This window comes from Tachysurus fulvidraco, chromosome 2 (assembly GCF_022655615.1).
Source record: "Tachysurus fulvidraco isolate hzauxx_2018 chromosome 2, HZAU_PFXX_2.0, whole genome shotgun sequence".
Taxonomy (NCBI): domain Eukaryota; kingdom Metazoa; phylum Chordata; class Actinopteri; order Siluriformes; family Bagridae; genus Tachysurus; species Tachysurus fulvidraco.
In genome coordinates this window covers 36,202,400-36,230,397 of record NC_062519.1, presented here as the reverse complement: position 1 = coordinate 36,230,397, position 27,998 = coordinate 36,202,400, and the positions used below count along the sequence as shown (strand labels likewise).

The 27,998-nt window shown below is 37.9% G+C and overlaps 3 protein-coding genes across 3 annotated transcripts in view; 2 read left to right on the top strand and 1 right to left on the bottom strand.

Annotated features, from left to right (window-relative positions):
- Nucleotides 1–222: 222 nt before the first annotated feature.
- eif4a3 (eukaryotic translation initiation factor 4A3) lies at nt 223–5,049 on the top strand. Its single transcript, XM_027162852.2, has 12 exons — nt 223–544; nt 1,173–1,245; nt 1,536–1,602; nt 1,708–1,770; nt 1,845–1,977; nt 2,070–2,150; nt 2,239–2,380; nt 2,940–3,078; nt 3,632–3,747; nt 4,086–4,193; nt 4,580–4,707; nt 4,858–5,049. The coding sequence occupies exons 1-12, from the start codon at nt 391–393 to the stop codon at nt 4,872–4,874; spliced, it is 1,221 nt and encodes a 406-aa protein (XP_027018653.1). The 5' UTR covers nt 223–390; the 3' UTR covers nt 4,875–5,049.
- Nucleotides 5,050–7,018: 1,969 nt separating this feature from the next.
- Nucleotides 7,019–12,843, top strand: opn6a (opsin 6, group member a). Its single transcript, XM_027162839.2, has 6 exons — nt 7,019–7,266; nt 7,925–8,130; nt 9,537–9,636; nt 10,361–10,465; nt 11,792–12,015; nt 12,256–12,843. The coding sequence occupies exons 1-6, from the start codon at nt 7,137–7,139 to the stop codon at nt 12,748–12,750; spliced, it is 1,260 nt and encodes a 419-aa protein (XP_027018640.1). The 5' UTR covers nt 7,019–7,136; the 3' UTR covers nt 12,751–12,843.
- A 2,580-nt stretch (nt 12,844–15,423) lies between these two features.
- strn (striatin, calmodulin binding protein) overlaps nt 15,424–27,998 on the bottom strand; it is a 52,787-nt gene continuing 40,212 nt past the window's right edge. Inside the window, exons 11-18 of the mRNA XM_047806609.1 lie at nt 27,817–27,992; nt 27,674–27,721; nt 26,568–26,689; nt 26,311–26,478; nt 24,978–25,124; nt 24,130–24,231; nt 21,800–21,886; nt 15,424–21,701 (exon numbers count right to left, since the gene is read on the bottom strand). Of these exons, the coding sequence (XP_047662565.1) occupies nt 21,532–21,701; nt 21,800–21,886; nt 24,130–24,231; nt 24,978–25,124; nt 26,311–26,478; nt 26,568–26,689; nt 27,674–27,721; nt 27,817–27,992 (1,020 nt within the window). The 3' untranslated portion in view covers nt 15,424–21,531. The remainder of the gene's footprint in view (nt 21,702–21,799; nt 21,887–24,129; nt 24,232–24,977; nt 25,125–26,310; nt 26,479–26,567; nt 26,690–27,673; nt 27,722–27,816; nt 27,993–27,998) is intronic.

Below are 27,998 nucleotides of genomic sequence, written 5' to 3'. Positions count from 1 at the left end.
TCCATATGAAGCGAATGTCAGTCATTTGTTTACGACTTCTCAGCTTTTCAGATGTGTTTTATTTAATTACCATTACAACGATTTTACTACAATTACAAAACTGCCGTAAGGAAGAGAGTTTTACTATAGCAGTGTTGGCCAAAATGACCCAAGACGCTTGGGATCGGTCACAATAACAAATCTAAATTGAGTCGTTTAACATAGTCTCATGTTTAGTACGTCATTTACTCCCACACACGTCGTTCTCGTTCCTGTCGCGTACTTTGTGCGTCACTTCCGTGATACCTACACGCGGGGTTTCTTTTTCTCAGGCTTCTGCGTGTTTATCGCGGACCTGCGCGTTTTATATCATTTATATTTATTAAAGTTTACCAGCTTCGTTTCACAGTCATGGCAGCGGCACCTGTAAGTGGGAGGAAGCGACTCCTGAAGGAAGAAGATATGACTAAAGTGGAGTTTGAGACCAGTGAGGAGGTCGATGTGACTCCGACGTTTGATACGATGGGCCTGAGGGAGGATTTACTCCGCGGGATCTACGCTTACGGTACAGACACTGGGGCCTGAGAGGCGCTCGCTAACTTAGTCATCTCCATAAAAACAAAACGCTGAATAAAAGGTTAATTTTCTGCATGTTGTAGTGGTAATATAACGCTTAACTCGTTAGTTTAACTCCGTTTAAACACCGTGTTTACTGACAGAAATGTGAAGTTGCTAGTTGGCTAGTTTAGCGAGTTAAGATGGCGTATTTTTTTTCGCACCCGTATTGAGACAGCTACCGGTTAATTACACCCTAAGCGGCGTTTGTGGGAATACAGGTGGGAAAAAAAGCTTCATTCTGATGTTAGCAACCCTGCTAATAGTGTTTGTTTTCTCTCTTTCTTTCTTTCTTTCTTTCTTTCTTTCTTTCTTTCTTTCTTTGTTTATCTCTCTCTTTTCTTTCTTTCTTTCTTTCTTTGTTTATCTCTCTCTCTCACATGTTTTTAAGTATACTCTGTGTTAAATGATCGTTGTGGATTTTGTTTGTCTCTGGTCATTATTATGAGACTTGGACATGTTTTATTTCTCTTTTCTTGTAGGCGACTGTGCTACATTTTGGTGTCTGCCACAAAGATTAAATGCACGTTTACTTTTCTTTCGAGGTCTAATCTAAACGTGTACTCCTCCTTTTTTAGGTTTTGAAAAACCATCAGCTATTCAGCAGAGAGCCATTAAACAGATCATAAAGGGGAGAGATGTCATTGCTCAGTGAGTTTCTGTTTGCTATCTTTTGGCTTTGTCTAAAATAAGAAATAATGCTTTCCACACTTTAAGCTCATGCAACTAGAATAAAAATGTTTTACTTTTGAGAATTTTACTAATATCTAATACTAATTTTATCTCCATGTGCATTTATTTTCCCACTATTTTGTTGCCTGATTTCATTCCTATTAAATGTCTTATTGCCCTCACCATTTTAAGGTAAAGGAACATGCAAACTTTTGCACTTAATTTTAATTCTGCTTCATCTCAAGCCTTTGATTTGTCCTCCCGCTCAGGTCACAGTCTGGTACTGGAAAAACGGCCACATTTTGTGTATCAGTGCTGCAGTGTCTGGACATTCAGGTAGTTAATCATGTTCTGCATCATTGAAGTCTTTTTTTTTTTTTACTTATGAGATGCTTAGATGCCTTTTTCTGTGGCTCATGCTGGTTTCTCCTGAATGAATAGGTGCGTGAGACCCAGGCGCTAATTTTGGCTCCAACCAGAGAGTTGGCTGGGCAAATTCAAAAGGTAAATAGATTTAAATATATTAGCTGTTAACTTGTCTCAGTTTTCCAGTGTTTAATGTTGATCCTGTTTTAAAGGTTCTTCTTGCTCTGGGTGACTACATGAATGTCCAGTGCCATGCCTGTATCGGCGGAACGAATGTGGGTGAGGACATCAGGAAGCTTGACTATGGTCAGCATGTTGTAGCAGGAACCCCGGGCAGAGTTTTTGGTAATTGTACTAATATGTATTGTAGTATTTAGTGCTTTAGATATAGTTTGAGTCAAGATGGTGAATATAAACACTTTAATTGTCTCCTGCAGATATGATTCGTCGGAGAAGTCTGAGGACACGTGCCATCAAGATGTTGGTTCTGGATGAAGCTGATGAAATGCTTAACAAAGGTAGGCTTGGTAGAGGATTCACATGGGCTGGAATCTCGTCTGTCTGTTTGTCTGACTGTAATGGACCTCTGTGGAACTTTTTGTGCAGGTTTTAAGGAGCAGATTTATGATGTGTATCGATACCTGCCTCCTGCTACTCAGGTGGTTCTAATCAGTGCCACCTTACCACATGAGATCCTGGAGATGACCAACAAATTCATGACAGACCCCATTCGCATCTTGGTCAAGCGGTGAGGAAGAGAGTAGTACTAAGCAGAATGCCTAAAATATAACCCTGATTCCATACTAAAGCAAAAAAAAAATTATTTGCAATTGCTTGTGCTTTATTGGCTTTCAAAGGTTACATACAGCATAACTGCTTGACTTTTGGATTTTACCAGTGTCTTTATGCTATTGAGTGTAAAATTGATTATAGTAAAGAGCATTTACGGCTAAATGTGAAATTTCCTACTGATTCTCGCGGAATCAGTAAAAGTAATTTGTGGGTGGTGATGCATTGTTGAAAGCATTGTGATATCTTTCTACTAAATTAACGATAATGTAAAATCAATCCAACTGGAAGCAGTTTGCATTTAAAATAGTAATAGTTTTAGTTTTTTTGTTTGTTTGTTTGTTTAATGTAACAATGTTGCCAGTTATTGTCATAAGAGAATCTATATATCATCAAGTATGCTGGGTATCTACCTTGTGGATTATATTTTTGTAATCGTGCCACTTCCTAATTTCCATTATATCCTTGTCTACATTTTTTGAGAGGAATACATTTTTTTTTGCTGTTTCTGTGTGTAGTGATGAGTTGACACTGGAGGGCATAAAGCAGTTCTTCGTGGCTGTGGAGAGAGAAGAGTGGAAGTTCGACACGCTGTGTGATCTGTACGACACACTGACCATCACGCAAGCCGTCATCTTCTGCAACACCAAGCGAAAGGTCAGTATCACATTCCCACACGCTCAAGCAATCATAAACAATGTTGTGCTCACAACAGCAATCACACTTTTCTGTTTGCTATTTGTTGCCAGTTATTAATAACATATTGCCTGTGACATGTTTTATTGGTAGGGCCACACTGTTATAATTGAAAACAAGTTATTCTAAAGCACCCATTTCACCATTAATCCAATGCTAAAAAAGAAATTCTTGTATATAAAAAGATGTGATTTTGCATAATTGAGAAGTAATTTCAGAATGCATCTCCATTACCTTCATGAATTTTGCTGTTCACAATTTCTGCCTACATTTGGTGGGCAAAAGGGTGTGACTAGATAGGGAAGGCACAGCAGCACTGGCTCAGGAGCTCTGAGAAGGAATGGGTTTACCATGGAAATAAAAAGCATAGATAATGGTTCACAATTACACGAAACCATCCTACAAATCCATTGCCAGTTGTTGTTTAGCTACTAATTTGCCTAGATGATTATTTCTGCCTGCCATGTTTAATCCCTGTTCCTACAGTGACTTTGTCTGCTTTTATTCTGTGTAGGTGGACTGGCTGACTGAAAAGATGAGGGAGGCAAATTTCACCGTGGCCTCTATGCATGGAGACATGCCCCAGAAAGAAAGAGAGTCCATTATGAAGGAGTTCCGATCTGGAGCAAGGTGATAAATCAGTGTTTAATGTCGTGTCTGAAACTAACCCATATATTAGAAAGGAAAATGAAGTTAAGTTCACCAAGAGCATAATATAATAAACTATATATAACTAATTAATTATAGTTGAGCGCAGGGCATGGAACACTGTTGGAATACCATACACACAAAACTGTTGACCAAAGATGTGGAATGACGAGCAGACGACAACTTTTAGCTCACAAAATAATTAGTACGACCAACAGCATGACCAAAGAAGGGTTGTTTTAGAAACTGTAGTAGTATACAGTAGTAGTATAGTATCGCTGTACACACAGTAAAGATTTTGTATTTGTTTGTTGCGTTAGCCGAGTGCTGATCTCGACAGATGTGTGGGCTAGAGGGTTGGACGTACCACAGGTCTCTCTTATCATCAACTACGATCTGCCCAACAACAGAGAATTGTACATCCACAGGTATGGTCTTTATCAAAAACTATTTGAGCTTTTAATCTAGTATTAAATCACCTTATGTTGAGAGACTGCCATAGGATGCCCGCTTCCATTGTTTTATTACTGTACATTACACCACACCATGCTGTAGAATGCTTGGTCCTGATTAGCCAGAAGCTGTTGATTTAATCATGTTACAGCGCGGTCTGTTATGAAAATCACTCGCATCACACAACCTTTTTTAAATTATTTTCTTATAACATTATTATATCTCTGACACTATTATTATTTGACATCACTTTACTTTTAATAAAATTTCATTTTAAAAATAGTACAGGACTCAGTCTTGCTTCATGCACTGTGAAAACGAATGAGGTACAAACCTGGGGTGTAACCTTCCTTCTCTGCAGAATTGGACGATCAGGTCGTTATGGCCGTAAGGGTGTGGCCATCAACTTTGTAAAGAACGATGACATCCGTATCCTCCGTGATATTGAGCAGTACTATTCCACACAGATTGATGAAATGCCAATGAACGGTATGTTTACAGGGTACTCCGTCTATACATTTAAACATGTACTTCAGAAAGTATCGTGTATCTGGCTGTCTTGCAGTTTCTTACTGATACCAAGCTTTCTTATTAATATTAGCCTGTCATTTTATGATGTATACTTTCTTTTTTCTCCAGTGGCTGATCTGATCTGAAGCTTTTATGGAAGTGACACACAGGATCTAAACCCTTTTAATTTACAGTTCTTTTTGTTTTCTTTTTTATTTACTGTTGCCTCTTAATGTAGCTCAAGTTACTATTTGCTGATGGATGGGCTGCTCTCAGTAGCTATTCAGTGAAATTTTGTAAATAAAGAATCTTTGTTGGAAACGTTCACCTCTCCATTCATCTCTAAGCTCTACCTGCTTCCTCCATGCATGCCATCTTCAAAATCTCACAGCAGGAAATCTCTTGGCTTCATCCACAACAGGCAAATGACAACCAATATGCTGATCAGAAAGGAAGTTTAATCCTTCTTAAAGTCTAATCCTCAGCTGGGTCCATGTGAAGAACACACTGTCAGTTTAAACCTGTGTACACAGACAATATGCTGTTATCCCTGTGGTGAGACTGGGAGAATGAATGTAGGTATTTACCTTAGCAAGGTCTCAGGTCAGACTCTGAGAATATAATGTTCTAACAGACACCAATATATTACAGTTCTGATCCGATACCAAATTAACATTTTAGTGTTTAGTTCTGATAACTTGATTCAGTATCATCGGTATATTTCTTCATCCGTAGATTGTTTTCTTGCTCTAATGCACCAATTTTAAACTTATAATGGTCTCAGTGACCATAGTCAAGTAATATAGAATAGGAAGAGATATAGAAATGGTTCCTAGCAACAACAAAAAAACTGAAGCAAGTTCCTAAAGACTGTTGTCTTTGACAGCTCTCCCTTGAGGAATCAGGTGCATGCATCTAAGGATTATCCTGAAAGCCCTTCCTTCAGATCCTATTAGGCCTGAGATCCCATTACGGACAGAAACAGTGCAGGGCTGCCGCTGACCAAAGCAATAACCTCAAAATAAAAAGCCAGTGTCCTTTTGTTGTCTTTAGCATTTGTTGTGTTATAAAAGGATTTAGTTGACATAGTTGGGGTCCACTTGAACCTGAGACAATATAAATAACTATTTTAAACAGAACTACAAAGACTAAGCTTGATTAATTTAGGAAATGAAAATCGAAGGTGGGCTGTGTCAGGAAGGGCATTGATATAAGACCTGGGTCAAAATCAAAACCTGTGGATCAGATGATCATTTGTGGTGACCCTGTAAATGAGTAAAATCTTTTGAAGGACTCTTCAGTTTGTACAGTTTCCACTGTGTAACAGTGAGTAATCTTCAAGATAGAGGAGCTTTACAGTTTCTCACTTGCATCAAAAGCTAAATTTTAGAAACTATACACTGTTAAATTCGACAGGGATAGAAAAAAGTGAGGCTGAAGATTTTAACTTTCACAAAATTAAATGTATCTATAAACATAAAATGCATAATGTATTATTTATGAATAATAAACTGTTGGCAAAAGTTGAATGAAACAGCAGGACATGCTGTTATGGAAAAAATGAAGGTTGTGTGAAGTTAGCATCCATAATGAGTCCTAATGTCACACCCTTATCCTGTTAAAAGCAAAATGATTACTGTCCCATTAATGCTCAGTGAAATATACAAAAAGATTACAGGTCTGTGAATAGCTCAGAGATTACAGGTCTGTGAAAAGCAGAGATAACACTGCTTCAGTGTGTCTTCAGAATGTCAGCAACTGATTCATACCCATATGTCTATGGCTTCTTGTAGCATTAAAAAGACTCCAGCTTCAGTAAACTATGTTGCAGCAACTACCCTAGATATATTTTCCTACTGTTCCTTTATGGTTACAAAAATATTAAGGTTTCTCCTGCAGAAACAGTTCAACGTGCTTTAGCACTCCCTGTTGTATCTGCCAGTGTGTATGTATGTGTGTGTGGCTGAAGAGATTAATAACTTTCACACAATTAAATGTATCTGTAAACATAAAATGCATAACGTATTATTTATGAATAATAATAAACTGTTGGCAAAATGCTGTGGTATAAGTTGAATGAAACAGCAGGACATGCTGTTAAGGAAAAAATGAAGGTTGTGTGAAGAGAGAGAGAGAGAGAGAGAGAGAGAGAGAGATAGGAACACAGAGAGGTAAGGAGAGGGACAGAGAGAGAGAGAGCGCGAGTGAGAGAGAGAGCGTGAGGATGAATGAGGGGCAGAGAAAGAGTCAGATCTGCACACTACTGCGGGTGCTTGAGTGTTTGGGCATGTTATTTAGTAACTAAGTAAAATGCAGATTTGGTTTAACCCTCTGGTATCTCAGTGTGGGAACAGCAGGGGGTCTTTCCTTCTTTTATCCAGAGCACTGAATCCTAAGAGTCTTTAGTCATGTCCTCTGCTGGAGCTCTAGAGGCGGTGAACATCCTGTGGAGGAACAACAACTTCAGCCTGCTGAGTAAAGATGCTCCGCTGTCTGACCAGGGAGACACCATCATCGGAGTTTACCTGCTGCTGCTCGGTAACAAATTCAGTCTAAGTTCTTTTTTCAGAGTGAACCATTTAATTTTTTCTATTTTTTAAATTATTATTATTACTATTATTATTATTAATAATAAAAGGTGTTTCTTTACTACAGTAACAAAACCGTTCACATTAGGTTAAATTAATAGATTATTTGCATTATTTTTTAATTCTAAATGAAAAAATAATTAATAATCTCACAATGTTCAGTTCAGAAAAAAAATCTATTGTTATTTATTGGTATTGAAGATGATTGTCTCTTGGGTTTGGTCCTCTTTTGAAAGCCTTGTAGTCTCCATATAAAACCCTATAACGGACTTCATCTATCTATCAATCTGTCTGTCTGTCTGTCTGTCTGTCTGTCTGTATGAGACCGTGTGGTAAGTTTTCTTCATGTAGCTCTGTCTTGTGCTTTCCAGCTGAGTATTTAGTGTAATTATATCTTAACCCATCTTATGATCATCTAGCGGGCTTGGAAACACATCACTAAACAAACATGTTGTTAGTCATGTTGTCATGTCATTTTTGAGCGGTTGAAATATCCTGCAGGTTTAATTTTTTGATCATGATGGCATACATCATAAATATATATTTAACTCTATAGTGCATGCATTCTTATTTTAAATATTACAATGTGTGTGTGTTTAATTATACAGGTTGGCTGTCATGGTTTGGAAACAGTATAGTGATCTTTGTCCTGTTGAAGCAGAGGGCGACTCTGCAACCTACAGATTACCTCACACTTAACCTGGCCTTTTCAGACGCCAGCATCTCCGTGTTCGGATACTCCCGCGGCATCCTCGAGATCTTTAATGTGTTTCAGGATAACGGATACCTCATCACCTCAGTGTGGACCTGCCAGGTACAGTACAGGAGTGTGTGCTGCTTTGTAAAGTTTGGGGAGAGGGGAAAAGGGGAGAAACATCATTTCCCTCTAAAGGATGGTTACATGAAGGTCGTACATAAAAGAGGCAATATGTGTCCTTGTATAAAGTCCATTAACACAGTCAGACCTGTCAGATGCCCCACAGACCTCAAGGTGTGAAGTTAGCATCCATAATGAGTCCTAATGTCACACCCTGATCCTGTTAAAAGCAAAATGATTACTGTCCCATTAATGCTCAGTGAAATATACAAAAAGATTACAGGTCTGTGAATAGCACAGAGATTACACTGCTTCAGTGTGTCTTCAGAATGTCAGCAGCTGATTCATACCCATATGTCTATGGCTTTTTGTAGCATTAAAAAGACTCCAGCTTCAGTAAACTATGTTGCAGCAACTACCCTAGATATATTTTTCTATTGTTCCTTTACGGTTACAAAAATATTAAGGTTTTTTCCTGCAAAAACAGTTCAACGTGCTTTAGCACTCCCTGTTGCATCCAGTGTGCATGTATGCGTGTGTAATTAAGTAGGATTTCGTTGTAAATACAGACTTAGACTTAGCTGAATTAGACAACACGTGTTAGACAGGGACAGGATATATTTAGCAGGCGTGACCAGTCAATCTGTCATTAAGAGTCTTGACAGTCTTCAGATGCATGTATGCTTCTAATGACACCAGATCTGTACCGGAATACTGTTTGGCCAATAAAATCCGATAAAAAAAAAGGTTCCACGATGTTAGGTGGAAATCAAGCTCACAAATCAGCTGTGTATAATGTAAAGGAAGGTCACAATGATAACAAACAAACAACAAACACACTTTATACTGCTGATAACTTTCCGACAATACAGTCAAATTAATTACAGCAAGAAAGCAAGAAAGAAAGAAAGAAAGAGAAACGGGATAGGTGCTTGCGGCTAGTTCAGGGGATTTAATCATGCCATGATGAATTCAGCTAAATACCAGAATATTTTACCATAAAACCTAGATAGCAGGAGGTTATTAATAGGCACTCTGTAAATATATTATTACACAGAAATAATTATTAAAATGCAGTCATCTTACATGCTTAAATGTCATTTTTATTATGTTAAAATGGACAGGTTTCCAGAAACTTTGCTAATCGAGTTAGACATGCACCACTGTCCTTATAGCACGAATGACTCAAGTGTTCAGTGCATCAATTCATAACACAAATGAACAAATGGTTGTTCCTTTATACAAACAGCTTGACATTTTGAGCGAGTTTTCTTTCATCTTGCTATCATATTAAATCTTTTCCATTGTAACCTGATGATGATGATGATTGTATTAGTAATCAGACTATGAATCTGTTGATGAGTGGAGCACAGATGCGTCATCTCTCATTGTTGCTCTTTTAGGTGGACGGATTCTTTACTCTCCTTTTTGGCCTGGGTAGCATTACCACGTTAAGTGCCATCAGTGTCACTCGTTACATAAAGGGATGTTACCCAAGCAAAGGTAAAATAAAGGATTAGCCTACATTCACATCAGCATGTGCCAAACCAAAGTACAACCATACGTTATCTTGTCATTAACAATCTTTCATTAAAATTGTGTATAGAGTCATTACAAAGAAAAATGTCATGAAAAACAAAGTCTGGAATGAAGTAACAGTGATAGTTGATGCCTTTTGTGAATGTGTGGTGCTAATACAGTTAGTTTTCTTTGCTAATCTGCCAGTAAGATAGCCTGAAGCCTAGCAACAAACTACAAATGACACAAGATGTACATCCATTATACTGTACATATTAACAAGTTTTCTTAACCTAGCTACCTTGATTTAATTACACAGGGCTTGGTGAATTATAAATTATTTTTATAAATGTGCAAGCTAGCAACATATTTCATAAAGAAATGTTACATCACATATAGACATATGTATGTGATATATCTTTAATGGCAAAATGAACCAACTGACCAACAGTTATCACTTCTTCCTTCTTTTTACTTCATATTACTAGACGATTTTGGAGGATTTCTAACTGACTGCTAACATTAAATACCTAAATCACATTTTAAAGACAGATTTGTAAATGTTTGTCATCACCTGAAGTCATTCCCAACATCTTCTCCACCGTATAGAGAACTGCTTCAACACTGTGCATTAATAGTGCACTGTAAGCTATGATGGCAAATGTTTGTGTTTTATACCTTTTAAATTAAAGTTTATTTCTCTTCACAGCTCACTGTATCACAAAGACCACTGTAGGAATGAGTATCGTGTTAATATGGATTTCAGCTGTGTTTTGGTCTACAGCTCCACTGGTGGGCTGGGGAAGTTACACAGGTCAGTAGGATGAAATCACATACATGTGTTCATATAACACATATATAAGCTTGTTCAGTTGCAGCTCTAAGCTGTTATTGGTCTTGCTCAGCCCCTTGTTTTTTATTTCTACTTTTGATTCCATTTTCTTCTGGCTTCTTTCCTTTATTGCTGCTCGACCGTTGAGCTTGTTGCATGTTGTTTGTAAATAAAACGTTTCAATTTAAACTCAACCACCACATCGTATGGAAATAATAAAGAGCTTCGGTAATGTATTTTTCTTACACAAGACACAGGGTAGTGATGATAGAAACTGATATTTTGATTCGTTATGAAGTCACTATACAGATTAACCCACACTTAATGTACTTCCTTTTTTCTGCATTGCTCAGAGTTGCAAAGTTCACTTCATATTGTTCTGTGAAGCCATGAGAGAAATCTGGGTTTCAAAACATTAAATTGGTTTAAAGAAATTTAATCATGATTTGAGCAAGAAGAAACTCACAGCTGAGGGTCAATTAAGCAGAGGTAGAATTTTTAGACGATTTATAATTAAGCAAGCATTGAAACCCAGACGAAAATGACATACAAATAACCGGATAAAAGGTGATAAATTTAAAAAAAACACACACAGGGAGAAGGCTAGAATAATAATTAGTAGAATAATAAGATAAGATGGCAGATGGCATATAGTGAAAGGTGTTTATACTGAAATCTGAATATTGCTTCACCATATGGCCATTTTTTGTGGACACCTGAACACCTGAAATATAGTATTACAATTTCCCTTCACTTGATTGAACTAAGAGACCAACAATGTACCATCATGACACTGCCTCTGTGGACAAAGTGAGTCATGTTCTGCCAACACTGGTGTTTAAGAACTCGGGTGTCCTGCACAGAGCCCTGACCTCAACTCCACTGAAAACCTTTGAAATGAACCGGAACCCTGATCTCACCACAGAAGTCCTCACCTAACATCAGTGGCTGATCTTACTAAAACGTTTGTGGCTGAATTATCACAAATTCCCAGAGCCACTGTTCAACATCTTGGGAAAAGCCTTTCCAGAAGTGTGGAGGCTGTTGCACTAAATGAGGCTAAATCTATTGTGTGTGCAACATGCACAAATGGGGGTGACGTTCCACAAATATTTGGCCATATACTTTATATAGGTGGCACATTGAACCATGCAAGAGCAGAAAGGTTCTACAGATTTACTTTTGGAACCACTGGCAGGTTTTAATCAATAAACTACTCCTATTTAATGATACTGAAACCACTTTTTTAATACCTTTCTGTTAAAGTTATTTGTGCGTCTGTTAAAGTGAGTGTTTCTGCTTCTACAGATCGAGGGTATGGTACCTGTGAAATCGACTGGGCCAAAGCGAATTACTCCACCATCCACAAATCCTACATCATCACCATCCTGATCCTTTGTTTCTTTGTTCCTGTGTTGATCATGCTGTTCTGCTACGTGTCCATCATCAACACTGTGAAGAGAGGCAACGCCATGTCAGCAGACAGAGACTTGACTGACAGACAGAGAAAGATCGAGAGAGATGTCACCATAGTAAGTGGGATTTGATTTCTCCAGAATGTATTCCCATCTTGCAGAGAAAATGCAGACAAATTTTCTTGAAAACAGTATTATTTTTTTAAAATATTGAGGTTGAATACATGGTATACTTCTTGTCCTTGTCTTACCATTATTATTTGTAATTATTGGATATATTTTATACACTGCCTTGATCACCCATCAAAAAAATCACAACAACTCAAATTCAAAGCTGTTGTTCTGTCTGTGTCTAAGGTTTCAATAGTCATCTGTACAGCCTTTATCCTGGCCTGGTCTCCGTACGCCGTGGTGTCCATTTGGTCAGCGTGTGGCTTCCACGTTCCCAGTCTGACCAGCATCTTTACTCGGCTCTTCGCCAAGTCTGCAAGCTTCTACAACCCACTCATCTACTTTGGCCTTAGCTCAAAATTTCGGAAAGATGTTGCTGTGCTGCTGCCCTGCATCCAGCATCGCAGCAATGCAGTCAAACTCAAACGCTACACACACACGAAGGCCAAAGGAGATGAGTTTCACAGGTACAGAGCTGAAGAAAAGGATGTGTGTATTCCTGCTTACCAGCAAGCCAAGAAGGAGCCCAAGGCAGGAAGAGAACCTATTAACCCCGTACCCAGCCCTGACTCTGGGGTGTGCAGCCATCCCCGCACTCCTCCTCCGCTCAGCCAGCAGGTGCATCTCATTCAGATGCCCCAAACATCGGAATCCCTTGAATATGAATCTGACAGACTGTAGAATGTTGTGAATCAATCTGTAACTATTGCTTTGTATATGTACTGTACTATATGTAAGTGATTTAAAAAAAAAAAGAGGAAGCTTAAAACATTAGATCCATCTGTTTTTACTTTCTCTTCATCATTATACCTATTTATTGTATACACACAATGCAGTTTGACCACCTGTGGATAACTGTGCCAATGGTATTTAGCACTAAATTGTTTTCTACTTAAAGAGAGATGCAGCAGAACATTTATCTTTTAGTGCTGCTCTATCACGGTCTTGTCCATGCGCACTGTGCAAGCAGACCAAAGCTTTAACTTTCATGTTGATACCTCAGTCAGTGCCAACATGCTCGTCACCTGGTAGATTGCTAACTAGCTGAGCCAAGACATTTCCATAACCACACAGACGTGGACATTGAATGTTGCTGGAAAATGGGGAGTGAGAAAACAAGCTATTTTAAGAATAAAACGTCACTTTTAAACGTCGTTATGTTTGAGAATATAGATTTTTTTTCTAGATGTGTACCACTGTGAAGTCAAGTGTATGTGATTACTGCTATCTGCTCACAGGAATTATGAAAACAGCATTGACACAAATACATTTCAGAATCATTAACATACATATTTAATGTATTTCATGTTCCTTTAAATAGCTTATTCTCTCAGGTTTCTTATGCTGTTACTTAACAGGATAATTTGTGTATTTAGAGAGCATCTTCCATCAGCTGGATTTAGGTTGGTTGACTGAATGAAAACAGTATGTGAAGTATTAAGTCTAACACAACTTCTGTGTCTTTTCTGATACAAATCATTAATGCTTTAATTGTAACAAAGGTAAAACCTTTTGCACAATTTACATGGGGTCATTTGTGCTGCTATCACTGACACCAACCAGCAACAAACTAGTGTGTATACTGACACTCACTCGGCTCAGTAGCACCTTCTGTCTGCTTGCAGAAGAACTGCAATTTAACCACAGAACAATTTACTATCAGAAACCCCGCTTTTCACTGCTGTCCACAAGCAGTGAGCATAGGAGGCAATGCAATCTGCTTAGCTAGCATATCAAACTTGAAGCATAGAATAGAAGCCTTTATTTTTAACATACACATTACTGCACAGTAAAATTCCTTCTTCACATATCCCAACTTTGGAAATTTGGGTCAGAGCACAGGGCCAGATATGATATAGTGCCACTGGAGCAGGGAGGGTTAAGGGCCTTGCTCAAGGGCCCAATGGTGGCAGCTTGGATGTATTGGGGCTTGAACTCTTATCCTCCGATCAACAACCCACAGCCTTAACCACTTGAGCCATTACAGTGTGGGGTCTGCTGCAACAGTGTCACCTTAAAGTATGTAAGATACCTCACACACACACACACACACACACACACACACACACACACACACACACACACACACACACACACACACACACACAAAGATTTAACTTAATTGAATTTATATTTGTGTCCTTGGGGAAACGTCATGACACAAAGACATGAGTATATTATTTACTGACCATTATATTTAGAACTGTGAAACCCATATCTGGAAAGTAATTTTCTTTGGTTGAGATTAGACGTGTTCGAAACGCCCTCTAGTGGCAGAAATAATCCACAGTATAGTCGTTTGAAAGAGGTTCATAGGAATTTTTGAATGGTTAATACCTTTAGAAACCTTTCAGGAAACGCGCTTGTTCTGTGTTATCTAATGTGAATATATTATCTTATATACTGAGTCCTAATGTTCATACAGAGGCTCAAGACTGTAAGGTATTTGTTTCCATTTAAATTTGTTTTGCAGTTGTATATATTAGATGTTCATTCAAAACCGGAGCATGTTTCAGTTCGGGAAATTGTAAACAATAGAAAATGTGTGTTAAAAAATAAAGATGTGACTAAATACAGCTCCCTCCAAAAGTATTGGTATGTCCAAGACAGTGTGTATTTATTTACTTATTTAAATCATTATATGAACATCAGAATGTCTGACCACCAAAAATACTGGAACATGCGAGTGGGAAGTATATATTATTGCCAGGTGTGCAACAATTATATAAGGTGCTTAAATAACTGCCTGCTCTTGGTTTCTTTTGTAGAGTGCAATTCTAGTTAAAAAGTATAAACCAACATGAAGACCAGCTGTCTTTTGGAGAAGAGGGAAAAAGGGACACCAATATATACAATTCAGAATGTACTGAAAAAGAATGAAACCTGTGTTGTACTAACAACCAGACAGTGAAAAGCTCAGCCAAGGAAAACAGCAGCAGTTGTTGACATTGTAAGAGCTGTGAAGAAAAAAGCCTAAACAAGTCAGTGTGTATCGTGCCTTGATGCCCGATGACGCCTGAGATAGGCACAGGCTCCCATGTGACCCGAGTAGTTCGGATAAGCAGTAGAAAATGAAATGAATGAAAGTCAGTGACATCAACCTCCACAATGCATCACAATCCACCGTTTGAAGACTTCAAAAGCAGAAATATAGAGACCAGAGTGTTTGGAAGGCCAAAGTGTGGAAGAAGAAAGGATCTGCTCATGATCGCTAACCCTAATGTTTTCAGTTATATTAAAAAAGAAAAGGCTTCGTTGTTCCAATACTTTTGGAGGACACGGTGTGTTCATAACACGGACTCTAGATTAATGCGATAAATCCACTGATGTGTGTTTAACCACAACAACAACAAATACAACATTCTCTTTTATTATTGTATTATACTGATAAATGTCTTCCATCTGCAAAAAAAGAAAGAAAATACAACATGGAAAAGAATAAACTATAAATATGTACAAGTAAATTCACATATTTATCCAATTTGTATAATCTCTCTTTACATCGCATGGGTTAGAATTTCAATTCTGGTGCTTCACATGTTCCAAAAACTCGCTCAAATCAGTACACAGAACCCTGTTTCAGATTATAATCTCTGTAGTGAATGAAATGCAAACAGAGCCGATCTTGATCAGCATGTTCACAACAAACTTCTTCCTAAACACAATAAAAATAGCCACTTCACCGAGCACTGCTTCGAATCACAGGACACCACACACACGCGACGTGGCAGGATGGAAACAGGTCATCTGTCACTGTTTAAACCTGTGGCCTAATAATAAACAGATCACCTGAATGCTCAGATGAAGCAATGCAGGAACTGGAGGGAGTTTAAAGTCCACACTGCCTTACTGGGGTCGCTCACTGGCAGTGTAATAGTGCTGCTTTATGATGTGGATTATTTTGATTCGGTTAAAACCACCAGCACTCGAGTCTGAAGGTATATTAACGTTTAACCTATTTCACCAAATCAGCCAATAAATTCCCATCTCTGACCAGCAGGAGGCATCGTTCTTGTGAATCGACAATTCCTGAATTTAATTTAAAAACGACTCTGATGTCTGAAAATGTAGTTTCATCGGTTTGACATACAGGAAAGTACAAATGTGAGCAATAAAAACAATATTTTAGATATTTTACCTCATTATCATAAATGTAGTAACTTAGTCATTAGGAGCAAATGTGATATTTTGCACTGGAGCTAGAAGTAAAAAGTCTAAACCTGCAGTATTGACACACATGATTCACGACGTCTGTAACCACATAAAACAACTTAAAAGCTAAAGAATCGTGTATCATGTCAAAAAATAAAGCTACTGGAGTCATGCAGTTATAAGCACATCGTCAATGATGGGAGTGATGTGATGCTTATTGATTATTTTCCTCATAACAGCACATCTTGAAGTGTTATACCACAGCAATTATTATTTTTAAATGACCAATTAAAGAACACCAGAGCATGGTTTTATTAATTAATAATTACATTTAATGTTGTGTGAAACCACTTAGTTTGCAATATCACTTGCGTGACTCCGTCAAGGAAAACTTCAGCTTAAAATCTGTTTACATGGAGCATCATGTAAGTCCCTGCGTAAGATCGGCATAGAAGGAGTGCACTGAGATAAACTGGACATGTTAGAGCTGAGGTTATAGAAAGGTAAATTGACAATTTCCACCAATCAGAATTGAGAATTTACCTGTGGACTAATACAATGTTTTAGCTCTGTGACAAATTCAGAGACCCTGAACAGCTCAACATGGCTTGAGACAAGTGTGTAATGATTTGGACATGGAATCTGCACGATGCTGAACTAACACCTACTGTATAAGCACCTCATACTTATTTACTACATTATCTTCATAGCTCCAGTGCAAACTAAAGGGGAAAACATGTCTTCATTTGGGGTTTTGCTAAAAGCAACACACAAACCTGGAATTTATTTTGTTGGAATACGAAAAATATGAATTGTTTAAAGGATTAAGATGGAATAAGATTTGCGGAAATTAGATTCTATATTTATTTTTGTATTATTTTAAACGGATTAATGTGGCACTGATTAAAGTAGTACTGTAAATTCTGTCCAACACGACGACAAACAAATCTTTAATCTTGATTCTTTGTTGCTTTCATGATCGGGTAAACCGATGGAACAGCAGACATCAGAGTTGTCCTTTAAGACCGTTTATATTCTATTAAGATTAAAGGAACAGCTCTTACAAAACGAAATAAATTTACTCCTCACTCTAACACAGTCAGTGCAATAAGATCTTTATCCAAGATGGTCATAAATGTTGTCGTGATGGCTGTGAAGCCTGTGTGAGGATCACTAAGGTACGAGGTGGGAGACATTCTGCATGGGGACACACCTCATGACAGAAACAGATCCCACAGGAAGCCCATGAGAATGCAGGCAGTATCAGGGACCACCTTATTGTCCATGCAAAATCTTATTGTTTAATTTGAATGTTTATAACTTACTCACACCTGTTCACTTCTTAGCTTATATATTAGACGGAACCTTTAATAGTTCTCTATCCCAAAAAAAGTACTGCAATTTATCATTTCAAGTTAGAAATATTAGTTTAAAATGAAGAACTTCATTACTGGAATATTGTGGTTTAACATTATTGTTAACAACAGACTGAAGCGAAGGATCAAATTCTGGAGAAGCATTTTCCTCCTCTTCTTATTATATAAGGTGCAAACTACATCCTGCTGGCCAAGTATGTTTTGGTACAATTAAAAAAAATGGTGTACATTTCACTTTTTGCCTGAACTGTTCCTTTAAAACTTTGCATCACTGCGTAACGTTTATTTTTTTTTTGCACTTGAATGTACACGGCATTTCGTGTTCATAAATAGTCTGTTTGCAAACACTTAAAAACTATACATAGTGAATTTCTAAAATTATTCTGCACCTGAAAGAACAAAAGGATCAAAAAAGTACAGAACACACATGCGCGCACACACACACACACACACACACCTGCAATCTACCTAATACTAGTCTCCATTTGGTGAAGCAGCCAAAAAACAAACCCTTTAATTTCCATTATTTAAAATCGAAAGTCCTGAAACTAAAGACAGCAAAAGCACATAAGACAAACTCTTTTCTTTTGCTCACGTCATCAAAGAAAAGGCATAAAATCTGTGTAAAATGAGCAACTTTACCCATCAACAACAAAGGATTTTAGACAGGCACCCTCAGAGAAACACTCCAACATGTTTCAAGTAATCACAGACACCCCTCCCAAAGAAAAACCCAAAACAACAAACAAACAAACAAAAAAAACCTTAAAAATATTAATCTAACAATCTGCATCACATCTGGCTTAAGATTCATTTGCAGCCTCCGTCACCACCTGTACAAGTAAATAAAAATAACTAGTATTTGTTCCACGTAACTCTATATAAAATATATATTTCAACTCATTACAGAGCCATCCCTTCAGGTAGATCAGAGCGTCAAAGCAGGAGTGTGCAAAGTGTCAAAAGCCTTTTGTTCTCTGACTTCAGACACACATCATAAATTCCCAAAAACTCCTGATCATCCAAAGCCACAGATTAACCCACATGTCCCCACTGCAGGTGGCTTAAATAATCATCATCCATTTGGCTTAAACAAAACAAAAATATGCTATTAATATATAAATAACAGAAAGAAAACGTTGTTTTTTTTAAATAAAAGAAACAAAATCCCTTAAACATTTAAAAGCTAAGCTGAATCACTGCAGTTCTGGTACAGCTTGTCTGAGGTTCGTTTAAACACACTGCGAAAAACAGATCGCTCGATCGGTTCGCACCCTTTCTCGAGTATCATCCGTTAATGCAACATCTAATCTAATTCTAGGCTAGTTAATCATTCACATGAAAAAGGATCGAATCAGACTTCACTACTTCTGTTGAAACATTACGACGTTTGCGTTACATGATAGTGACGTCTCGCGTTCTCTGTGGACGGAAAAAGAAAAAACCCTGCAGAAGCGTCTGACTATAACAAAACAAAACCCTGTAAAGTAAACGAGTATACTGTAGCCGCTGCACAAAACATACAATTCTATTACATCAGATCGGATCAGCTGGAGGTCCTCTTCATGAACGAGGACACGGTTACAACTAAAACAAGCTTAGAGATCACAACCTAATGCTTCCAATAAATACTGTAATATAAATGGCTATAAAACTATAGAACAATTAGATCATACAGAATTTGGGGGAGTTTATCTAGCTATTTAAAGGTGCTTTAGAAATTAGACACAACACAATAAAAACCCATTCGTTTTTAGATGTCAAGCCACAGAGAAATGCCGTAAAAGGTTCAATAAATAATTTACTTTAAAGTCGTTCTATGTACAAGTCGAGTCCTGGATGAACTTGAACCAAACTATGACGAATATTCAAATCTCATAATATAATACAATAACAGTATATTATTATATTATATTGTATTATATTATAAATCAATATTTATTACTCTTATTTTTCAAAATGTCTTCAGAAGAGAGCACGATGCAAACGAAAAGAAACATTTAAAAACATGGAGCAGAAAACAGAGATAAGGTGAAACTCATTGAGGGATTGAATCACAGAACCTCAGAGCTCCAAGCCTCCAGCTGTAAAGACAAGCAGCGAATCTGAACTGAGTCCAAATCTTCACATCACATACACTCGAGAGTGAGAAACGTCAGAAACCTCGGCTTGTGGATTGGATTTTTAAAAGCCATGTGATTTGATATTTTTGACATCTACTGAATAGAAGAGGAGTTCACTTAAAGGAATACTTCAGAGTTTTTATTTTATTTTTTTAAATGTTGCACTTATCCACCAAACCTGCAGTATATGTGATTACCACAGGCTTCAAATTATTTAACTGTACTGAGAAAAAGAACAGAAAAAACATATTATAAAGACATTTACAAAGGAAGTCTATAAAAACATTTACAAAAAGGGCAGTTGTTGTAATCAATCAATAAATAATTAATTTATGCTAAATAAATTGATACCTAAAAAATCTTAGACTCATTACAGTTTTTATGTTTTGTTAATTTTTTCTTTTTAGGGTGTCAGAATTAAGTACATTTTTAGATTGTAAGCCTCAATGTTTAGCATTTTAGCTATCAAAATGTAATAGATGATAGCTGGTTCTCCAAGAGCTTTAGAATGACCTTTGCTTCAATTTCTTTTATAAGAGAAAGGCAAAAGAACAAATAAAAGTCTTATTTAAATATTTGTACTTTAGTAGAGAGGAGGTTCACTTTTATGGAGAACGTTGGTGTTTTGCACATTGCTGTATTTAATGATTTCTTTAGTCCACGATGTTTGTAAATTAAGATCTAATCTATAGAATTCATCCTTTCAGAGACATTTTTCAGTTCCAATAAATTACACTGGATTCGAAAGTGACAGCTTTGTTAAGACAGTTAGTGTTAGAATGTACTAACGATTTGCATCGTTTGCTACTTGATCTCTTCCCCTTTATTAATGACTTTTAATCTGCCCCTAGTCCTAAGTGAAAATCTTATCCCTTGAAATCTGCACATAGGCTACTGACCTGGTGGACTGTAACGAGGATGAAAAACTCTGATGTATTCCATTAAAGTCTCAACTTCTCTTATGTCAAAGCCAGTAACATTTTGAGGAAAAGAACATTTTCTATCAGCATGGAGATCCAAATTCTAACGCTCATGAAAAATATATTTGTTCCCTACCCCTACTGTAGCAACTTGTTGAGACAAAACCTTGGAAAGCCCACGGTGTCATAAAACTAAGAAACAAGGAATGATGATTATTATGTTACAGCACGGCCCTCTGGGAGTGAAGAGCTGATAAACCGGGACAACTCCCTCCAGCCTGAGCTTGACTTAGACCTATGAAGTTACCGCTGTTTACCGAGACTGTGTTTGAAACAAAGGCACATCGTCATCAAACAGTTTACACTGAGAGAACATCACACAGACCATGGAGGCTAGGAGCCTTGACTTCTTTCTCTTTCTCTTTTCAGGAAGCCGAAAAAGAAAGGAAGAAGAAAAACAAACGGTGTGGGAAGCACCCGACTTCCTGTGAGGTTGGCAAAGCAGGACGGCTCTGTGGGCAACCCGGTCATGCTGGAGAGGAGTGAATGCATGCGCACACACAGACACAGACACACATACACACTTCTATAAAGAGGTTCTCTCCAGCAGGGTTGGTGTCTGGACTTCTCAAAGAGAGTGTTTGTACTGAGCTGCAAGTGTTCTTGCGCCGTCCTATTCCCCCGCCCAGGCCTGCCTGGACAAGGGGTTATACGTTTCAGACAGGGAGTTTGTGGGTAAAGAGGGCTGGAGTGATGGCCACCTGACAAACGTTCTCTTTTATTCATCATAACGAATGCCAAAGCATGAAGGGAAAGCCTCTGTCTAAAAGGCAACTCTTGTCTTTGCCTTTAGGGTCCATTTCCCTTCCTCAAGGCCACAGAGGTCAGAGGTCATACGAAGACTTTGGCGAGGGCGTCGGCTCCGGCGCTGCCGATGTAGCACTTGGTGGGGTGGAACGCCACATCGTTAATCGACTCCTCAAACTTCTTCCTGTGAGCCGTGAACTCCTGAATGCACGTCTTGCTCTCCATGTTCCAGAGGCGAATGGAGCAGTCGTGACCTGATACACAAAGAGATTTGACTTTTGTTCTCTGACCAAACTGATCTAAAAAAGTATTGCAGTCTTAGCAGAACCTACACCTAGCCACGAATACTTACTTCCAGACATCAGGTAGAGTCCATTAGGATCCACTGCTAAGCTGGTCACAGCGTCCAGGTGAGCCACCATGGAGTGAATAAGTTTACCTAAGGATGAACAATAATAGACAGGATTTATACAGCAGACAGAACTTACTCTGGGCAATAACAGTCCATTTTAAATTCAGGGGAATAGTTAAAGAAACACCTTATTTGAAAAAGGAGCATAAATAACATTTGTGAATGAAAATGGAAGAAAATGAAATTTTATACAGGAATTAGAATGAGTTTATGATGACTATTACTGAAGCCTTATGTGCATGTTCTGCAATGATGATGCTTTATTAAGGCATTAATGAGGCGTAATGTGTGTTCTAGAAGGTCTGAAGATGATGTTCGTGCACCATGCATGTGTTCTACAATGATGATGCTTTAATAAGTTATTAATGAGACTTGGGTGTGTTGAGAATGAGAATGTGGGAATAAATAATGAATGAGGCATCTAAATGAGGCAATAACGTAGAATAATAAATGAAACGTGTTGGGAGTATGAACTATACTTGAAATGAGGAAGACAATTTTCTAAAACTACAACAATAATTACTTTAATAATTAATTACTTTAACAACTCCAACTACTATAAAAACAACTACTACAATTACAACTCCAACAATGCTCCTGTCAAGGCCATGAAAGTCTGATCATCTGTATTGGACTTATTTTACTTCTTCATTGATGAGTCTCTCTTCAGAAAGCGAGTATCAGTAGGTGATGTATCAGCTCAGCTCTCAAAAAAAAAGCACCAGCTCAGCTGTCAGTCATTCCGACTCTATACCTACAGTGTTTTCAGACCCCAATCACTTTTTTCAATTTTTTGAAAATAGTTGAATTGAAAGCCTGATACTACAATTGTTCAAATTCATTTTTGTTCCATTAATCTACACTCAGTACCCCATAATGACAGCGAAAACAGAATTCTAGAACTGTTTAGAAATTAAAATAAATAAATAAATAAAATAAAATAAAATAAAAAAGAAAGAAAAATCAGATGTACATAAGTGTTCAGACCCTTAAGACCAACACTTGAAATTTAGCTTAGGTGCCTCCCATTTCTCTGGAGCATTGCTGAGATTTTCTACACCTGATTGGTAAATTAAATCAACCTGTGGTAAATTAAATTGATTGGACATGATTTGGAAACTCAAAACTCTTTATAGAATGCCTCACAGCTGACAATGTATATCAGAGCAGAAAACAAGCCATGAGGTCACTGAGGAACTGCATGCAGAGCTTGAAGACAGGATTGTTGCAAGGCACAGATCTGGGAAAGGATACAAAATAATTTCTTATGCAGTTAAGCTTCCCAATGGCACAGTGACCTCCATAATTGGAAGCAGTTTGGCACAAATCAACTCTTTGATTCAAGACAAAATGAGCAATCGGGGTTAAAGGACCTTAGTAAGAGAGGTGACCAAGATCCAGAAGGTCACTCTGACACTGCAGATTGCACTGTTTGGACTCAATTCTAAACGTTATGTCTAGAGGAAACCCGGCACCACTCATCACCTGTCCAACGCCATTCCAAAAGTGAAGCGTGGTGGTGGCAGCATCATGCATGTTACAGAAAGCATCCTCATACTGGGAGACTGGTCAGGGTTGAGGGAAAGCAACCTACAGGGACACCCATAATAAAAACCCACAGCACTCAGGACCTTAGACTGGGCTTAAGGTTCACTTTCCAACATCACAACAATGACAAATCTGTGAATGTCCAGAAGTGGCAAGAATTGAAAAAAATACCCCAGTCCAGGTCAATACCCAAAAAGACTCAAGGCTATAATTGCTGCCAAAGGTGCTTCGACTAAGTACTGAGTAAAGAGTCTGGATACTTATGTACACGTGATATTCCTTTAAAAAAAAATTAAAAAATTTATATAGATAGATAGATAGATAGATAGATAGATAGATAGATAGATAGATAGATAGATAGATAGATAGATAGAATTAGTAAAAAAAAAATCTTTTCAATATATGTACAGACATTTCTAGAATTCTGCTTTCACTTTTTCATTATGGGGAAAATTGTACAAATGAACAATTGTAGTATCGGGTTGCAAAAAAAAAAAAACTGGAAAAAGTGAAGGTCTGAATACTTTCTGAATGCACTGTATCTGTCATTGTTATTAAGGAAACGTTGACTTATATTTTGGTGTAGCTTTATCTTCTGTTGTTAAAATGCAGAGCTTGTACTTAACACATAAATGGTGGCATTTTCCATTCCACCCACACGACACAGGTTGAATACCTCTTGTCTAACTAACACACACACACTAACACACACACACACACACCTGTATTGTTGTCGAAGAAGCGAATGTGGCGGTCTTCCTGTGCCGTGATGGTGATGGGCAGTGTCGGGTGGCTCAGCACTTTGTTAATCTGACAAGGGGCATCTGAAGAACACACACAAACACACAAAGGCATATATTCAGCTGTTAAGTCAATGCGTACATGCTGCCGTGTGTAGCAACAATAAGAAAAAGTAAAGTGACTTGATCACGGCTTCACCAGATGATCGTGAGTTGTGCATGATGCACTGCTGAATATTCATTCAATATTCTATTGTTTCTAACTTTGTTAGTTATTTCAGAAGATCCACAATTTAAAAGTCCTAATACCACAGCAATGTGCTTTATTCATCTAATACAGATTTATAATTTTAATATTCCAATATCTGTAGGAGGTAATAATAAGCAAACACTTGGTTAACTGCAAATAAGCAAAAGGTTAACGTATAATTATTTTCACAGCAATTAAACTTTACTCCTTCAGAGAGACACTTGACAGAAATAATGAACAGAAATGTTAAACTCAGAACCAAAGCTTTAATAAATTTGAGCTCACAGTTATTATATTTACTTATTATATATTAAAGATATATTATCTAACAGATTTTATATTTACTAAAACAGTTAATGAAAACACACAACTGAATGCTCCTGAGGTTTCCAAAAAGCTAAACTTTTGCCCTGCGAGCTTCGTATCTGAGCTCCGGTATTAAAGTAAAACCCGCCCACTCTCAAGTCTCAGTCCACCTCGTTTCCACACAAAGTGTATTTTAAGAGCAGAAGTTCAAGGCAGAAATTTCAGCACAGGTGTGTGCGTGTGTGTGTGTGTGTGTGTGTGTGTGTGTATGTACCTGGTTCCCCAGCATTCTGAGACTCCAGCTCCAGCACCAGCTGCTGTGTCTCCATGTTGAAGATACCTGTCCTGCCATTGCTAAAGGCTGTCACCATGTAAGCTGGCTCACTGCACACCAGATCCACAGAGGAGGGGATGCCAAACTCTATTACACACACGAACAGATGCAGTGAGATATGAGCACAAACTGACAGTCAAATAACTGACAGTCAAATATTGACAGTCAAATATATAGAACACGAATCCCATGTTCTATAAAACTCCGTCCATATGTTCAGTACCTGGTGGATATCAGAAAAGCACCGGAGAACCTATATAGTGCACCACATGTCTGGTTGAATGTTTCAGTGAAGCACAGTGTTCTAGAACCACAACATTTTAATGTGGTGTTCATGAAACATTGTGTTTGGTCTAGAATGAGAATATTATTGAGTTATTTGACAGACTTGTTTCATTAATCTTTTTTTTTTAAGTCACAGAGCATGTGTTCTCGAACACAGGCGTTTTATGGAAGTATTAATGAGACAGAAGTTGTGTCACAAATGATGTAGTTTACACTATGAACTTACACTATGCACTATATAGTTTTAGAAGGTTAATATCTCAAATGCTTTTACTAACAGGAAAGAAAAAACATTTCTCTATCGATGGCAAATGACATCAACAGTGTGTAATGTGACACAGCTAGCTTTAGCAGAATACTGTAAATGTTTTTACAATGAGGAAAAATAAAACACACAATGTGGGCAAACCACGTCTTGTTGAAATTTTCATTGTGAACACACTACATAATTTAAACACACAAAAACAAAATAGTGCATAAAAATGCAATTTGGGCTGTAACTATAATGTATATGTTTTAGAAATATGATACTTCAAGGATTTATCACAGATGAGGTGAGAGGTCGTTTGATCTAGAATGAGGATGTTTCAATTAGGTATTAACTCATTGAAAATGGTATGTATTCTAGAACGACGACGTTTTAATATCAGTTTTATTAAAAAAAGACAAAAAGAACTTGTTCTAGAATTACAATGACTTATTAATGCAGTAAATGCTGCATATAGAATTAAGGTGTTCTACTTTAGGGATATTTTACTGAGGCATCATTAATAATATGTGGGTTTTTTTTTTTTTAACTGAAGACACATTACGGATGTGTCATTAATGGAGCATGAGTGTATTCCACAATGAGAATATTTTAATGAGGTATTACTGAGCCATGATACTGAATGAGGATTGATGAGGATTAATGTGTATATATGAAGTGCTCTTAATGACAAATTCTGTATGTGTGAATGAAGATGAGATCTGAGATATGTGCCGTTACCCGTGTCTTCGTTAAAGATGGCAAGCGCGGGCGAAGTGTCTGCAGCATTCCAAAGTCGCACCGTCCCGTCTGCCGAACAGGACAGCAGCCTCTGGTGGGCTGAACTGTAGACTAAACCCCACACTGCATCAGTGTGACCACACAGCGCCCCCCTCAGCACAGACGGCTCTGTCACAGCCAGACACAGACACATAATTTAGAGAGAAATCAACAGTCTGATATTCCTAAAGCTTGAAAGGTGCAAGAATGGAACGTACCATATGAGTCATAGGGGTCAATATTGGGACTAGGAGTGTTCCAGCTTTGGATGGTCCCGTCAACTCCTCCACTGAAACACTGCTCTCCGTTATTGCTCATGACCACACACAGAACTGCACCCCTATACAGATGAACAATGTGTTACCTCAAAAAACTACACACCTATAACAAAACAAGCATGCTGGAACAGTGGTAGTTCAAGTGGTTAAGGGTTTAGGTTGATGATATATGAGGTTCAAGCACCGCCAAAGCTACCACTGTTGGGCCCCTGATCAAGGCCCTCAACACTCCCCACTACAGGGGCACTGCATCACTGTTGACCTTACACACTGACACTAACTTCCAAAGTTGAGATATGCAAAGAAATAATTTCACTGTGTATAAGTGTAATGTATATGTGACAATAATAAAGACGACTTCCTGCATTCACATACAAGACCTTTATAAGTGCATTTTGGAAAAACAAAATACAGTGGACATATTTTTCTCTTGTCCTAATATCTGCATGCTCAGTGTTTTTTTGCAGCACTTGAAATAATTCACACATACCACCAAAAAAAACATTTGGATGTAATGTCTTTCACTAGATTATTGGTTTAAGCAGTTTCAGTTGATCCAAGAAAACATGATCATTAATCAGAGGAAAGATTTTTGACTTCGATTACAATTCTCTGATCACAATATAAACATTAAAATCCTGCTGTGGTGGATACATTTTCTTAGACAAATGATGCCTGCATTGTGCATGAATCACTACCCATTTGTACTGAAAAAGCTAAAACTGCTATTTAAGATGCTATTTAATGTGAAACATGTTAGAGTGCCAAAGGCACACCCTGTCCTCTCAATATTAAAAGAAAACCAGCGACATTAACAGCTGGACAAATAATTAGTCATAATGTTTCTGTTCTTATGGACAAAGCCAATCAGCAACTTGTGATTGAAAGCAGGCTGATAAACACGCACTGTGTACTTGAGCGAGGTGGTGCATGTAGCTGTGATTTTACCTATTCATACTTATAAATGTGCACAATGCTGCTAGAAACAACAAGGCACAGTGAGCATGATGAGCTGAAAAGATGCTTGACTCGACCATGTGTCTCACCTGTGAGCTCGGAATGTGTAAATGGGCTCCACATCAAGAGCAGCGCACCTGAACAGAGAGGCAGGAGAGAGACGATGTAAATATCTCTGTATCTATTATGTTACATTAACTCAAATTGCCAGCTGCGGTCCTTTGACTCATACTTTTTGGCAGGAGCTGTTTTCTGCAGGTTCCACATCTTCAGTGTGTGATCCTCTGAAGCTGTGACCAGCACCGGCTCTTGAGGGTGGAACGCCAGACTGCGGATGGAGTCGAAATGGCTTCTCAGTGTGAACTTGGGGTTCCACGTCTTCCTCAAAGCGTCTTTGTTGTTGGTGATCTAAGA

Bases quoted from the DNA above. Each gene is read 5' to 3' on its own strand.
- eif4a3 (XM_027162852.2), top strand. From the start codon at position 391: ATGGCAGCGGCACCTGTAAGTGGGAGGAAGCGACTCCTGAAGGAAGAA. The intron at 1,603-1,707 runs GTAGTTAATCAT...CTGAATGAATAG, and splicing joins TGCAGTGTCTGGACATTCAG to GTGCGTGAGACCCAGGCGCT. The intron at 3,079-3,631 runs GTCAGTATCACA...TATTCTGTGTAG, and splicing joins TCTGCAACACCAAGCGAAAG to GTGGACTGGCTGACTGAAAA.
- opn6a (XM_027162839.2), top strand. From the start codon at position 7,137: ATGTCCTCTGCTGGAGCTCTAGAGGCGGTGAACATCCTGTGGAGGAAC. The intron at 7,267-7,924 runs GTAACAAATTCA...TTAATTATACAG, and splicing joins AGTTTACCTGCTGCTGCTCG to GTTGGCTGTCATGGTTTGGA. The intron at 12,016-12,255 runs GTAAGTGGGATT...TCTGTGTCTAAG, and splicing joins TCGAGAGAGATGTCACCATA to GTTTCAATAGTCATCTGTAC.